This window comes from Pipistrellus hanaki (genome assembly GCF_964339955.1).
Source record: "Pipistrellus hanaki genome assembly, chromosome: 4".
Lineage (NCBI taxonomy): Eukaryota > Metazoa > Chordata > Mammalia > Chiroptera > Vespertilionidae > Pipistrellus > Pipistrellus hanaki.
This window is the reverse complement of record NC_140506.1, coordinates 92,074,439-92,090,387: the sequence shown is the minus strand read 5'-3', so window position 1 is coordinate 92,090,387 and position 15,949 is coordinate 92,074,439. Positions and strand designations below refer to the sequence as shown.

At 50.7% G+C, this 15,949-nt stretch overlaps 1 protein-coding gene across 1 annotated transcript; it reads right to left on the bottom strand.

Annotated features, from left to right (window-relative positions):
- Window positions 1-3,041: 3,041 nt before the first annotated feature.
- On the bottom strand, window positions 3,042-9,286 carry LOC311621755 (mastin-like; the record flags this gene model as incomplete). The annotated part of the gene is made up of 7 exons (XM_084882138.1): window positions 3,042-3,212; window positions 3,330-3,487; window positions 8,124-8,398; window positions 8,590-8,770; window positions 8,926-8,986; window positions 9,080-9,154; window positions 9,251-9,286. 7 exons carry the CDS (start codon window positions 9,284-9,286, stop codon window positions 3,042-3,044), a joined length of 957 nt encoding a protein of 318 aa, XP_084738264.1.
- Between the last annotated feature and the right edge of the window lie 6,663 nt (window positions 9,287-15,949).

The following is a 15,949-nucleotide window of genomic DNA, read 5'->3' as shown; positions in this document are numbered from 1 at the left end:
ACAGAACTCAGGGGCCTTGGTCAGAGCCCCAGTGGGCACTGTGGAGCTGGGTGCTGCCTGGAAGCTGGTCCCAGGCGCTGCCCTCGATGAGAAGCAAAGCCATCTTGTGGACACAAAGCAGTGCTGTGGACTGTGTCCCTCTGAGCAGTAGGGCAGAGTGAGAGAGATTCAGTGTCATTGTCAGTATTGTCACAGTTGTCACAGTTGTCCTGAGGTTAGGTGGGGCCCGAAGGGGACAGCCAGCGATATGAATGAAAGCATCCACGGGCCCTCCCTCCCCTGGCCCTAAGACCTCCACTGGGACACCTGAGGACCCATCCTCACGGAAGCTGGCACATTGGACGCTGTCACATTGCTGCCCACACAGCACCCCCACCCGCCCTCGCTGTCTAGCTTCCACTGACGTGTTGCAAAATGGGGCTGTTAGGTAACAGAAGCTGTGTCTTTGGCCCACCTGCCCTCAGCCTTCCCCATCAGGGCTCAGACATCCTCATCACAGTTCCGGCTTTGATCCTGACCCTAATGCCCATCAGCTCCACCCTCTCTCTGGACATTCATTCCTCACAGACCCAGCATCCTGGGACCCCTAATGGCAGCCTGAGGCCAGGACTCCTGCTCAGAGCAGAAGACAGGGCACTGCCCACCCTCCCTCCCACACACACAGCTGCTGACCTGAATGCCCACATGCACATTATCTCAGCATCCCTCTTCTCATCTTTTGTTATTAAGCCTCAACCTAGGGTATTTTTTTCCCATTGATTTTTAGAGAGAGTGGAAGGGAAGAGGGGATAGAGAGGAGAAGCACATCAATGTGAGAGACACATCAATTGGTTGCCTCCTGAAGGCACCCCAACACGGGGCTGGGTATCAAACCTACAAACCCAGGGACTTGCCCTTGACTGGGAATCAAACCCAGGCCTCTGTGCTCTAATCAACACTGAGCCAAACTAACCAGGGCCCCTCTCTTCTTTTTTTAAAAACTATTTGCAGAAATACACCATGTAAATATAAAGATGGGACAGCTTTGTTATTTTCCTTTTTAATTTGTCCCCACCCCTCAATCCTCACCCCTTGGGCCACCACCCATTTGTTCTCTATACATATGGGTCTGTTTCTCTTTTCTTTGTGTTTTGTTTTGTTTTGTTTTAGATTCCACATACGAGTTGCTCACTTCTCAACATCTTTGCAAACATGTGATTTTATTGTACTTTTTTATTTTTACCAATCTCATCAGTGTGAAACTGTATGTCCTTTTGTTTTCCTGATTATGAAGGAGGCGGTCGATCCTTATGGCCACTGAAGTGTGTCTTTTGAGAATGGCATGCAGTGTGTTCCTTTTTATTAACGCTTTGATCCCTATGTCCTACCCCATTCCTCTAAATTAGTATTTCTTCTTCTGGGAATAAATCCTTAAATTGTTCTTTTCATGAGTGCCTGCAGGTGATAAAACACTCTTCTTGTCTTCTGTTTTGTAATATCACTACTTTTACCTCAATATTGTGAGACAGTTTATCTGGGAATAAAATTTTATGTTGATGGTAATTTTTCCTCACCACTTCCAAAGAATTGCTTCGGGTTCTCCTTCCACCTCCTGTTGCTGATCAGAACTGAGTCTGACAGACATTTCTTTTCAGGTTAAACTATCCCTTGTCTCCTCTGGCTTTTAATGTGGACGTTGTACAGTTTTACTGAAATGGATTTAGGTAAGGATTTATTTTTCTATTTATTCTGCTGATTTTTTACAAGGCACTTTCCATTGAAGGTTCACCATTTTTCTTTGATTCTAGAAAATTCTCAGATATTAATATATCAATACCATGTTTTAATTTTTCCAGACAGTTTTTTTTAAAGTCCCTAATAAGGGGTTCTGAATCTCTAAGAAGCCTCTGAAGTTGGAGACTTTCAAACCATCTACAAAAATGTTCCTTCATATTTTAAGGGATTTTTTCAGATTCTTCCGTTTCTGATATGTTAATGTTGAAAACTAAACAAGTCAATATTCAAGCACACTCAGAGAATGGCCTTCCGCCCCTCAAACCCCTTCCAAGCTCAAGCCTCTGTCCCCACCACCTATGTCCCCACCACTTCTGTCCCTCTGCCCGCAGCCCCTTCCCCCTAATGCCCACCCTTGCTCATGCTTTTTGAGCTGGGCCCAGCAGCTCAGCCCCATCAAACCCTCCAGGCAGGTCCAGCCTGGCTGGATCACACCCTGTGTCCCTCTAGCTCTGTCTTCAGCACTCACCTCCACACCATGTCCCACACTTACTGCAGTGCTGTGTTTATGTCTGTCCTCACCTCCCTGTGGGTTCCAGGAGCTCAGGAATCCTCTCAGTGAACTCCTTCCCCTGAGACCTTGTCCATGCTGGGCACATTTGATCAAAGATAATTAAAAGAGGGATGGAGGGAGAGAGGGGAAGAGGGAACAGAAATAAGAAGAAACAAGTAGTAAATAAAGGAGAGAGAACATAGAAGAGCAGAAAGAGAAATTAAAAAGCAGGGAAAGAAGAAAGGGGATAAAGAAAAGACGAGGAAAGTAGAGGGATGGAGGCAGAGACACTGGGACAAGCATACCACCATGAGCTCCCAGAAATGCCATCACATGGAACTGTACCCTGGAAAACCTCATCACACCCAGACCCAGAGACCATGGACACTGGGAAGTCTCAGGGAGGCCCCCACTGCACCCTAAGTCAATGCAACGATGAGTCCATGCCACCATCTCAAGCCACGGTTTGGAGCTGGCTTTTCCAAGTTTAATAGGAATCAGAGGGTGAGCAACAGGCCATGGGCCAAGGCCCATTATCCTGGCCCACCTTCCTGTGAGAGACACCAGCCTTTGGACCATCGCCATGTGTCAGCGACTCTAAAGTCAGGAAAGGTTGGTAACCCAGAGGGCAGGAGGCCCTTGAAACTGTGCTGGGATGAAGGGTGAGATGAAGGGTGAGGAGGTTGGGAGGAAGATGTTAGAATTGGAAAATCAACAGCGGTGTAAACAAGGAAGATGGAGGGTTCCCCATCATGGGAACCCTGCCTGGCCTCATCTAGGATCCAGGGGGCGGAGGAACATACTTCCGGATCCAAGAAATGTAGCTCATCACCCGGGCATACACCCCAGGGAAGTCGCGATGACCACAGATGTATCCCCAGCTCACAATCCCTACCTGAACCCAGGTGCATTTCCAGCTGCACACCAGGGGAGCCCCGGAGTCACCCTGTGGGGAGAGGCAGGACTCAGTGAACATCTCCACACGGGCCTCTGCATGGAGCTTCTGAGTCCAGATTCCAACAGGCCAGGAGGGGACAGAGGACGGGGACAGGTAGGGTCTCACCTGGCAGGAGTCCTGGCCCTCACTCCCAGCACACAGCATGTCATCCTTGATGATCTGGCCAGCATTGATGGAAGAGTTCAGGTAGCGCTGGTTACAGACCCGGTTTCCCACAATGGGAACCATCACCTCCTGCAGCTGGTAGGGCCAGGACAGCGGAGCTGTGGGGAGGGGCTGGCTGAGAATCAGGGCTAGTCCAGGCTTTGGCTTCTTCCCAACAACCAGGTGTTCCTTGGCCTCATCAGCAGAAGGCACAGGGAATCCCTCTGTGGGCCCTGAACTTCGGGTCTAGAAGCAGCTACACCTTGTCCTGGGACTTAGCCACACAGCAGCCATTAAACCCATTCAGTTCAAGACAAAGCAATTCATCAGCCAGAGTCTGATCTCCACATGCCTGAGTGTAGGCACTGAGGTGGCCCCCAGACTAGCTCCCCTGTGCAGAGCCCTCCCTCCACACTGCCAAATCCTAATTTGTGCGAGCCTGACGAACTCTAATGGCCTCATCTTGAAGACTCCCTGAGACCCTACCCCACTGCAAAGATTTGAAGACCCCAGGTGGTGGTGGGTGGTGGGTGGTGGGTGGTGGGTGGTGGGTGATCGGTGGTGGGTGATGGGTGGTGGGTGGTGTGTGGTGGGTGGTGGTGTGGTGGCTACCCTTGGTGAACCCTGAGACTTTTGTTGAGTGGTGTCAGATTCAGCACTGGCGCTGAATTTGAATCTATATCAACTGTGAATACCACTCACTGCAACCCAATGACTCATTGAGAAACTACTTCATGCAAATCAACTACAACAGCGGGGCTCACATCACCCACACAAGGGACATCCCTGGGACCTGACATAGCTGGAGCCTCTCTCAGAGGCAGAATCAATGGCAATGGCAGGCAGAGGCAGATGTTGGGGTGCTTTGGGCCTTTTGTGTCCTGATGCAGGTCTGGTATTACTGGGATTAAGCCTCAGTATGCAGCTTGGCCCCTCCCATGTGCACCCAGGCCTAGCACAGGGAGCCACCAACTGTGGAGCACTCTGTAGCTTCTAACAGGTAGCCCAGGATAGGTCACAAGCAGGGTCTGACATTGTCCTACACCGGAGTGCCTCCCCTGAGACCCCAGAACCAGTCCACAGCAGAGTACAACCCAATTAGCTCCACAAGCGGCACACTCAAAGGGAGATCTCCACAGGCTCCTGACCCCACTGGGCACATTCTGCTTCATGGGGTGAGCCATCTCACAGCAGCTCATTCACTGTAATTGGGGTCATTACTCACAGTCATAGACCCCAACTTAAGGGTCAACCCTACCTACAACAGGCCAACAATAATCAAGACTCAATTATAACAGCAGGGTTCACACAACACACACCATTGACATTCCTGGAGCACCTAGCTTGGGGAATCAAAGAAACGGCATCATTGCGCCCCACAGGACATGTACCCCAAAAGCCACTCTACCAAGACTGAGGGACATAGCCAATCTACCTAACACAGAGAAACAAATACACAGAGTCAGACAAAATGGGGAGACAAAGAAGCATGCCCCAGATGAAAGAACAGGAGAAATCCCCAGGAAAAAAACTAAATTAAATGGAGACAAGCAATGTACCAGATACAGAGTTCAAAACAATGGTTCAAATGATGCTCAAGGAATGTAGGGGAAGGGCTGATAAACTCAATGAAGACTGCAAGGAAAAGACAGTAAGCATTAAAAAAATGGTATAGAAACCATAAGAGAAAACAGTCAGAAATGAAAAACATGAGATATGAAATGACTACACTAGAAGGAATCAATATCCAATTAGAAAAAGCACAAAATCAAGTCAGATATTTTAAATACAAGGCAGCAGGAAATACCTAATGTGAGGGAAAAAAGAAAAAAGAATTGTTGAAATAAGGATAGTTTAAGGGACCTCTAGGGACAGCAGTCACCAACCAGTTGCCCCAGGACAATTTTTGGTCTTTGAGGTCCAAAAGGTTGGCAATCACTGCTCTGGGACAACATAAAGTATAATGTTTGCATCAAAGGGGTACCAGGAGGAGAAGAGAGAGAGCAAGGGGTTGAGTACCTATTTAAACAAATAATGATTTAAAACTTCCCCAACCTGGTGAAGAAAAAGACATATAAGCCCAGGAAGTACAGAGAGCCCCAAATGAGATTAACCCAAGGAGGCTCACACCAAGACACATTATAATTAAAATGGGAAAGGTTAAAAATGAAGAGGGAATCTTAAAATTGGGTAAGGGAAAGATAATGACAAGTAAGGTCCCCTAAGACCAATTTCTCAACAGAATCATTTCAGGCAGAAGAGACTGACATGAAATATTTAAAGTGATAAATTGAAAGAATCTACAACCAAGATTACTTTACCCAGCAAGGCTGTCTTTTTTCTAGCTGGTTTGGCTCAACAAATAAAGTGTCAGCCTGCAGACTGAAGGGTCCCAAGTTCAATTCCGTTCAAGGGCACATGCCTGAGTTGCAGACTCAATCTCCAGTAGGGACATGGAGGAGGCAGCCCATCAATGATTCTCTCTCATTATTGTTGTTACTGTCTCTTGAGCCCTCTCAATTCCTCTCTGAAATCAATAAAAATATTTTCAAAACACACACACACACACACAAAGAGACAGACAGACACACACACACACACACACACACACACACACACAGCCCTATGTTCACTGCAGCATTGTTTACAGTGGCCAAGACAGAAACAATGGTAGTGTTGTTTGCTAGATGATTGGGTAAAGATGTGACACATATTTACAATGGAATACTACTCAGCCATAAGAAAGCATGGATGGATCTTGAGAATATCATGCAAATTAAATAAGTCAGGCAGAAAACTGAAAAAAACATATGATTTCATTCACATGTGGAATATAAAACTGAGAGCAACAAATGAACAAACAAGAAAAAGAAACAAATAAAAACTCATAGATACAGATAATAGTGTGGTGGTTACCAGAGGAAAGGGGGTGATATAAAGGGTAAAGGGGTCAATATATGGTGACAGAAGGTGTGACTTTGGGTGATGGGCACACAATGCAACATTCAGATGATGTACCATAGAACTGCACACTTTAAACCTCTATAATCTTACTAACTAATGTCACCACAATAAAATAAATTTTAGAAAATAAGCTATAAATAACAAAAAGATGACATACAGATGGCCAACAGACATATGAAAAGATGCCCAATGTCACTAATCATTAAAGAAGTGCAAATTAAAACCACAATGAGATACCACTTCCCACCTGTCAGGATGGCTATCATCAATAGATCAACAAGCCACAACTTTTGGTGAAGATGTCGAGAAGGTGAACCTTCATGCTCTGTCAGTGGGAATTCAGAGTGGTGCAACCCTGTGGGAGACAGTGTGGAGGTTCCACAAACAATGAAAAATGGAACCACCTTATGACCCAACCATTCCACTTTTGGATATACATCTGAAAAAACCTAAAACATAATTGGAAAGAATATATGCACCCAATGAACCCAATGTGTTCATTGCAGCATTATGTACAATAGCCAAGACATGGAAGCAGCCCAAGTGTCCATCATTAGACGTGTGATAAAAGCACCGTGGTACACAGAGGATGGGGCAAAAGTAGGTTTATGGTAATGAATAGGCAAAATGCAGAGCATCTTCTTATATTATTATTTTTTAATTATTATATCATTTTCCATATGAACAACTATAAACCTACTTTTGCCCCACCCGGTATGGACAATGAAATATTACTCAGCCATTAAATAAGAGAAATCTTGCCATTATGCTAAATGAAATAACTCAGTCAGAGAAACACAAATACCATATGATTTCACCTCTGTGTGGAATCTAAAGAATCAAATAAACTAACAAACAAAAGAGAAAAAGGCTCATAGAACAGTGAACAGATAGTAGTTGCCAGAGGGGTGAGGGGGTTGGGGCTCCGAGTGAAATGGGAGAGGGAATTAAAAAATACACATGGGTGGCTGCAAAACAGTCACAAGGAATATTAGTGCAGATTAGGGAATATACTGTAATACTGTAGCAGCCATGTATGCTGCCTGGTACCCTGTTTCCAAAAAATAAAACAGTGTCTTATATTATTTTTTTCTGCCAAAGTTGTGCTAGGTCTTATTTTCAGGGGATGTCTTATCTTACTATACGCTAGGTCTTATTTTCGGAGGATGTCTTATTTTGGGGGAAACACGGGTAGGTATGGAACTATGAGGTGTGGGGAGACACTTTGTAAAGTATATGACTGTCCAACCGCTGTGCATACACCTGAAACTAATACAAAATAATACTGACTATAAACTGCAATGGGAACATGTTTTAAAGTTTTAAACGAATAGAGAATAGGTGCTCTGCCGGTGCTTGAACACACAGGTTCACAGCAGCACGATTGACAACAACCAGAAGGCGGCACCAGTCTCTCAGGCAGGAATAGACCACAAAACGCTCCTTCCACCCAGTGGAGGTTTTGGGGCCACAAAGAGAAATGCAGTTCTGACACAGGTTACAGCATGGCTGGGCCTGGAAGGAGTCATGCTAGGGGAAAAAAGACAAACACGCCAAGGCCACACGTTGCACGCTTCACATTCATATGAAGCGTCCAGAACAGGTGAATGCACAGAAGTAGAAAGCAGTTGCATGGTGGCCATTGTTATGCACATTTTGCCACAGTAAAAACGTGGAGGGTTCCCTCAAATTTTGGAAAATAAAGTATTTTCCAAAAAGCCAAAACCACGCCTTCAGCGGCTGCCCTGTGCCTCCCTCCACACACACCCAGCAAGTCCCCCTGAGCCTCACCTCCGAGGCTGCTGTAACCCCAGCTGCTCACCCAGCACATCTTCCTGTCAGGGACCTTCAGCGTGGCAGGAGGCAGGGGGGCCAGGCTGATGTGCTCAGACAGTGTCACTGGGGCCTCCAGTTTCAGCAGGGCCACGTCCGCGCCCCCCTCTGCAGACAGGCTCTGGTTGAACTTGGGGTGGCGGACGACCTTACTCACATTTGTCAGGGTGTCATGGTCATAGAGTCTCAGCTGCCCAACTTGAACCCTGAGGCCATAAGCCTCCACGTCCTCCCTGGAGGAGGGACCAGGAGCCTCTCAGAGGAGCCTTCTGGGCAGGGCCAGTGTGGGCACAGCAGCAGAAGTGCGGCTCCCTGACAGTGGCTTTCCGCAGACCCAAGACCCTGCCAACAGCCAGCCTCCCATCACCCCTCTGTGTGTGTCCCTCCCCACCCCTGCCAGGGGGCCTCAGGCTGCATGGCTCACCGCTGGGTGCAGTGGGCTGCAGTCAGCACCCACTGGGGGTGGATGAGGGAGCCCCCACACAGGTGCTGCCACAGCTCCAGCTTCTTATTGTACCGCCGCACGCTGACCTGCCAAGGCCATCTGCCAGCAGGGGCATTGTGTGCCCCCATGGTTCCACCCGGCCGCCTCCCTGAGCATGGACCTGGTAACAAAGGGGACAGGGACGCCATCCTAGACCCCAGCAGCGCCCCTCCCACTCAGTCTCCCCCAGGAGGAACCAAGGAGTCCCGCCCTGAGTTGATGCTGAGGGACGGGGGCAGCCTGAGCAGAAGATGGGGACAGGGAGTGAGGACTCACCTGGCAACAAGGCCACGGAGCCCGCCAGGTCTGGGAGGCTCAGGAACAGCAGCCACAGCATCTGCGGGGATGGCAGGGGGCTGGCATAGACCACCAAGGGCAGGGGACCTGTGTGTGAATGGAGAACCAGGGGTGCAAGCAGGATCATCCTCACCTTGAGAGACTTCTTGGGACCCTCTTTGCACCCCTTCTTCCCGTGCACAGGAAGGGGCAGGTGGGGGCTCCCTGGCTGGGTGGTGGGCAGAGAGAAGGTCTCCACTTTCAGGCCCACCCCAGGTCGGGGGGTCAGTCAGCAGGCATCAAGGAGCTGATGCTCTGGAGATACCAAGATGATGTCATAGGTGAACAGCAGGTCTGCCATTCGCACAACAATTTAAAAAAATTAAAACTAATACAAAGGACATCTATCACCCAAAACCACGGGAAGGCTGGCTGAAATAGAGGAGAGCCCAAGCCCTGAAAAGCTACGGAGCCTAGGTATGTAGGCACGTGAATCGGGCTGGTGGGGAATAGGGCTGGTGGCAGCAACTGGGCGCGCAGTGAGGCTTTTCTTTTCAACCCGAAAGGAAACAAGCTCCCTATGACTTTGAAATCCAGTTTCTTGGGTCACGTGGGGGACCCAGATGCCCAAGGGGAGAAGCTGGTCTGTTGGCCATCAGGTCCGAAGTGAGGGCGACTCTTGCAGAGGTGCAAGCAGCAATCATTGTTTACTGTGCTGGATTACAGGGAAGCAGGGACTTGGAAACACCTAAGGGCAGGGACCGCTGACCTCAGCCATTGCTGTTAGCCACACCCCAACCTAGTGCCATCCTGAGACCCCGCCCTGAGAGCCTGCCTTGAGGCCCCGCCCAAACATTCTACAGACCCTCCCAGGCACTGTACAGCTCCTTTTACATATGAATGGCCTGTATTGAGGCAGCTTAACCAGATATAAACTGCAGCTCCAGCAACAAAGCCGCCAAGTCCCAAGCAAATAGGAGAAAACTGTAGTTCTCCCTGTAGCTCCTGCAGGGTGGCTTCAGACAGTCACTGAACTGAATCCCATTGGAGATCCAGAAGCCAGTGTTCCTACTGGTCAATTTCAATCACTCATACCCATAAGTGACACATTCTGGAGACAGACACAGTGAGCACCAAAGCCCCACTGAAACAAACCTTGTCTCCAGCACAGCAGTTCTTCCTTTATAGACACAGCGTGTCCTCACAGACAATTGGCTGGAGATCAATTCCTCCCAGAGTACCAACAGCAAACAAGGCTTAATTAGACCAAGACTTTGCACTCAGCCCACAAAGGGATATACCAAAAGCGACCGCCCCAAGTGATTGGCGAAGCTGATAGGTCACCTACCACACAAAGCCACTCCATCAACACAGGGAGGAGACACAGAAACATGTCACAAATGGGAGAGATGGAGGAAAGTAAACTACTGGATGGCACAGAGTTCAGAATCACATTTATAAGATTACTCAAGAATCTTCTAAAAGCTTTGAGAAACTTGATGAGACCTCCAAGAAGCTTGGTGAGACCCTCAAGGACCTTAAAGAGAATACCAAAAAAAAAATGGAAAAGGAACAGTCAGAAATTAAGCATAATATCTCTGAAATAAAGAATATACAGAAACTCAACTATAGATCAACGTACCGCAAGAATCAAACCAAAGTTCTGGAATATAAGGAAGAAAAAATCAGCCAACCTGAGAGGCAGAAAGAAAGAAGAATCCAAAAGTGTGAGGATAGTGTAAGGAGCCTCCAGGACTGCTTAAAACGTACCAAAATCCGTATTTTGGGGGTGACAGAGGAGAGCGAGCAGGATATTGAAGGACTATTGAAAGAAATAATGATAGAAACTTATCCTACCTGGTAAAAGAAATACACTTACAAGTTCAGGAAGCATACAGAACCCCAAAAAAGAGGAATCCAAAGATGAACACACCAAGACACAAAATCATAATTAAAATTCCAAGGGCAAAAGACAAAGAGAGAATCTTATAAGCAGAAAGAGAAAACAGCTAGTCACCTACAAGGGAGCACCCATATGACTGTCAGCGGATTTCTCAACAGAAACTATGCATGCCAGAAGGGAGTGTCAAGAAATATTCAAAATGATGAACAACAAGTACCTACAACCAAGATTACTCTACCCAGCAAAGCTATAATTCAGAATTGAAGGTCAGATAAAGAGTTTCACAGACAAGAAAAAGTTAAAGGAGTTCATCACCACCAAACCAGGATTACCTGAAATGCTGAAGGGTATTCTTTAAGGAGAGGAAGAAGAAAAAGAAAAGCAAAGGTAAAAATTACAAACAACAAAAAGATATCAAAGACATACCTACCAACAAGTGAATCTAAAAATCAAGTGAATAGAAAATATGAAGAACAAAATGGACTGGTGAACATAATAGAATCAGGGACATAAAAAGGGATTGGACTAACAATTCTCAGGGGGAAGGGTGTCTGAGGGGTGAGGGAAGAGATTGGACAAAAATCTTACACCTATGGATGAAGACAGGGGCGGGGGTAAGGGCATGGGGTGGAGTTGGGAATCAGGTGGAGGGGAGCTAAGGGGGAAGAGGGGGGAAAGAGGAACACCTGTAATAGTCTGCAGGGATCTCAGTCACAAACCCAACCAGGCAGCAGCATGAGCAAGAAGAATGTGCCAAAAGAAGCAGTTTTGCTAGCAGAAGTACGGGAGCTGGATCCAGGCAGGCGACCCAGGCAGGCAGAGCCCCAGAGCTGCTGCTGGGCCCCTTAAGCCACAGGGCACCCCTGAATCCTCAGAGCCCTGTGAGGCAGCATGGAGCACGCTGTCTGACTACACTGTAGGGGTGTCGAACTCAATCAAAGAAGGGGCCAAAATCTAAAATCCAGCCTAAATCGCGGGCCGAATGGTTTACTGAACAGTCATAAACTGACAATGTCATAAACTGACAGCGGAGTGCAGTGATGACAGCGCGGTGCGGGCCACATTGCAAGGCCTGGCGGGCTGGATTTGGCCCGCGGGCCTTGTGTTTGACACATGTGGGCTACAGCATGCCCTCTGTCTTGCACATGGCCTGTGGCAAACCTCACTGCCCCCAGCGGAAGCCACCCACACTGCCCTCTGCTGGGAGCGCCCAGGAGCTGCACCAAGAAAGACTTTAATGGGGACACATCAGGGAGAGGCACCTGGAGGCAGTTGGACAGAGCAGAGCTGGGCAAAGGGCGAGGTTGGAGCACAATGCAGGCCGATGCCCCCTTTACCATCCCACTGGAGACCCAGTCCGTGCCCCCACAGGACACAAGGCCAGCCCCTGCCTCTTCCTGCACAGCCCAGAGGGACCTGACGGGGTGAGGCAGCCAGAGAAGCTGCCAGGCCTCCCAGCCGCTGCCATCAAGTCTCACTTGGAGGGGACCTGGCCCACCGCAGTGACCAGCAGTGCCCACCACCTTCTGCCTCATGTGCTGAGGAGGCAGCCGCAGGACCACCCAGGAGTCCCTGCCCAGGAACCTGGGAAGGAGAAGCTCAGGGCACAACTGAGGCTGACAGGCCCCACACTGTCCACTGAGACCCCCACCCATTGCTCCCAACTGGGACTCTGGGGCTCACCTGGAAGCAAGACCCAGACCCCCATCGCTGAGGGGCTGAGCTCTGGGCACAGGGACATCTCAGGCAGGGGGGCTGCACGTGTCCACCTGCCAATACATGGACGAGGGGGTACCAAGGAACACCCAGGACTCTCCCAGTCCCTGCCCCCCATTGTGACACAGCAGCCCTGCCTCTGCCTGGCGGTCAGTGTCATTGTCCCCACCAAGATGGCAGCATGGCAGGCCCCCTGGCCCCAAACACAGGAGCTCCATGTCCCCAGACACCAGCTGTACCTCCATCTCAGGAACATTCCTCAGGGCTGGCTGCATGGCCCATCACCAATACCTTTACCGCCATCATGTCTGCTGCTCCTGTGACACCAGTGCAGCCTGGCCCTGCAGCGGCGCCCAGTCCAGCACTGGGAGGGCTCAGAGCCGGAGCCTCTGTGTGGCCAGCATCCCGGGATGGCAGGCACTGGGAGGTGTGGAGCTCACTGCTTCTTGCCCTGAGAGGTGCAGAGGCCCTCACGGCCTGTGATTGGATGGGGTGCCCCTGGGTGCTGGGTCCTAAAGCTTTCCTGTGCCAGCCCCTGCCCTCCTCAGGGGGCTCCCCCTCAGGAGCACACAGCCTGGTGGCCTGGAACCTCACCAATGAGGTAAGTCAGTGTGGACCAGTGCGGTCCCTCACACCTGACCTCACTGAGAAACAGATGTCCAGGAAACTGGGTCACATGAGGTCAGAGTGGAGGAGGGGAGGCCCTAAACCAGTGATGGGTGTCCTTGTAGGAAGAAGGGAGAATGCAGAGAGACACAGGGAGTAGAAGGACAGGGAGGAGGGGGATCCAGTGGTTCCTCAGCAAGACAAGGGTTCCAGCACCACCAGAAGTGGAGGAGGCAGGAGCCTGGGTTGGTGTGACCACAGAACAACTTGGCTGAGGGCTTCTGACCTCCAGCTGATGGAGAATGAATTCATGTTGTTTAAGTGCGCCCACACACACACACACACACACACTCTCTCTCACACACCCACTCACTCCCACACACTAACACACACACACACACACACACACACACAGACCCCTTCCCCCAGTCCGGGGCTTTCACTGCCACTCCAGGACACCACAGGTGGGTGAGCCTGGCAGTGACTGAGCTGTGACTTCCACAGGGAAGGGCATGACCCTGCATGGCATCTCCATTCCAAGCCTGATGATGTCTCCTGTCACCTCAGAAAAGGGAAAGAGGCCAACAACTCCCCAAGGTCCCTGTAGGCACTGACCTGGCCTACAGGGTCTATTTTGGGGGACACAGCCCTGTTGGCTCAGTGCCCCCACCTCTACTGGCCCAGGACACAGAACAGCTTTCAGAGACCACAGGCAATAAGCCCCTGTCCATGTCCAAACCAGGCATCTGGCTCCGCCCACCGTGCCTTACTGCTCATCCCAGGAAGCCAGGTGCTGAGATCGTTGATGATTCCAGGCAGGCGGTAGCAGGGATGGGTGGTGGGACCATTAGCCCTGAGCCCATCTTCCATAGAAAGAGCGCTGTAGGGACACCCATTGGCCATGCCTGCAGACACAGGCCCAGGTGTGTCTCACTCCAGCCTTCCCTCCACACCAAGTCCTAGGTCCTCTCCCTCCTGGGAGCGCTGGCCTCTGAGTCACTCACCCCTCATTCTTAATCGTGGAAACACTGAGGTCTGACTATACCCGCACCCATGGGGGAAGCCCTACAGAGTCAAATTCCCCAAGGCCCAATGGCACTGCAGGCAGGCCACACCCCTCCTGAAGGGCAGAGCAGACCTGGATGAGTGTGGACACACTGGCAGCCGCCCATCCACAGGCCCATGGATAGAGTAATCATTTAGGCAGAAAGTGTGCTGGAACCTGAGGGCCAGGGCCCATGCCAGGCTAAGCTGTGTCAGTCCCTCCTCGCTCCCTGTGCAGAGCAGATCCCCAAGGGGGCCATCTGCATGGTGGTGCCTTCCAGCTGAGTCCTGGGCCTCATTTTCCCAGAAAATGGAGTTCCTAGAGAGCTCCTGGCACCCAGGAAACCCAGACTTCAGTCCCGGGCACATGGGGCATGCAGCTCCTGCTCTGTCTGCCCTGGAGCTTCCACTCTCCCTAACTGGAGGGCAGCCCTCCTTGAAGGACCGGGTCACAGGGAGAGAAAAGGGCTTGTCCCCCCTGGCCTCAGGGCACTGGTCCTGAGCACTGGGCAGTGACCTCGAAGGCAACACCATATTTTAGAATCAGGCTGGGGACCTGCTTGTGGCTGCGGGGAATGGAACCCCCTCACCCACCATACAGGACACCTAAGGCTCACAAGGCTATCCTGGGTCCTGGCCCCAACCTGCAGGTGCAGGCACCCACCCCAGCCCAGAATCAACCATGCCCCCCCAAATCCTAACCCAGCAGGAACTGCACACCACTCCCTGGGGCAGGAGAGGCTCCAGAGCCGCTTCTGATTCCTCATCTAAGATAGAAGCTCCTCTGTCCTCTGGGAGCCCCTCCCACCCCCTGGGAGAAAGGATGGGCTTTGAGCCTGAGAGGAGGGTGCACTGCGGTGTTTCTCCAGCAGGGGCGCCAGCGCTGGGAGAGCAGCCTCTGGGAGGATGGGGTCCACCACTCCATCATCCTCTCTGGCAGCCTCCAAACAAACAGGACCAGGCACCAAGGGAGACAGAGGACAGGGGTAGGAAGAGGGAGAATAGGGCTTGTTGCTGGCACCTGCAGGTTCTCCTACTCAGGAGAAGCTCAGAATGGGAGACTGAGGTTCTGCATACAAATGGGACTGGACTTCATTAGATCCAAGGAGTGGATCAAATTGGAAAATGAGGATTTGGCCGCCACAGGGTCAGACAGAGCAGTGGTGACCATGGAAAACTATGCTTCCTGTTTGTATGCTGCCAAGTCCAAGTCCTTCAAAGCATCCATTCCACACTGACCAGGATGGAAGGAGGAAGAGGGAAGGTGTGGGCTGCTCTGCAAGGCACCTTCTGGGTTGTGGAATCCAGCCCCAGGCAGGACACTCCTCCTCCCCACCCATGTGGCCCTCTTCCACGCTGCAGCAATACTTGACCATCCCCACTTGGTCCACCTTCCAGAGCCTGGTTCCCCACCAGGACGGACCACCCATGGCACCCTGGCCCAGCCCTCAGGTAAGTACACTCAGTCCATAGCAGTTTTCATGCAGTTTAATGAGGTACAGAGGGTGTGGAAAAGGCAGGAGGCCGGCAGTGCCTCACCTGACCTCAGACCACATCCCTCCTCTCCCTTTTGCCTGTCAGGGGTCACAGACTGATGGAGGTGGCAGAGGCTGGAGGATCTCAGAGGGGTTGGGGGTGGAGGAGGGTGCTAGGAGCAGTGAAGAGCTGGCATTGGGAAGGAACAGTGAGGTCCTCAGACAACATGGAGAGCCTGTCTTCATCTCACACGGGCAGCATCCTTGCCCGGCCTCGGGC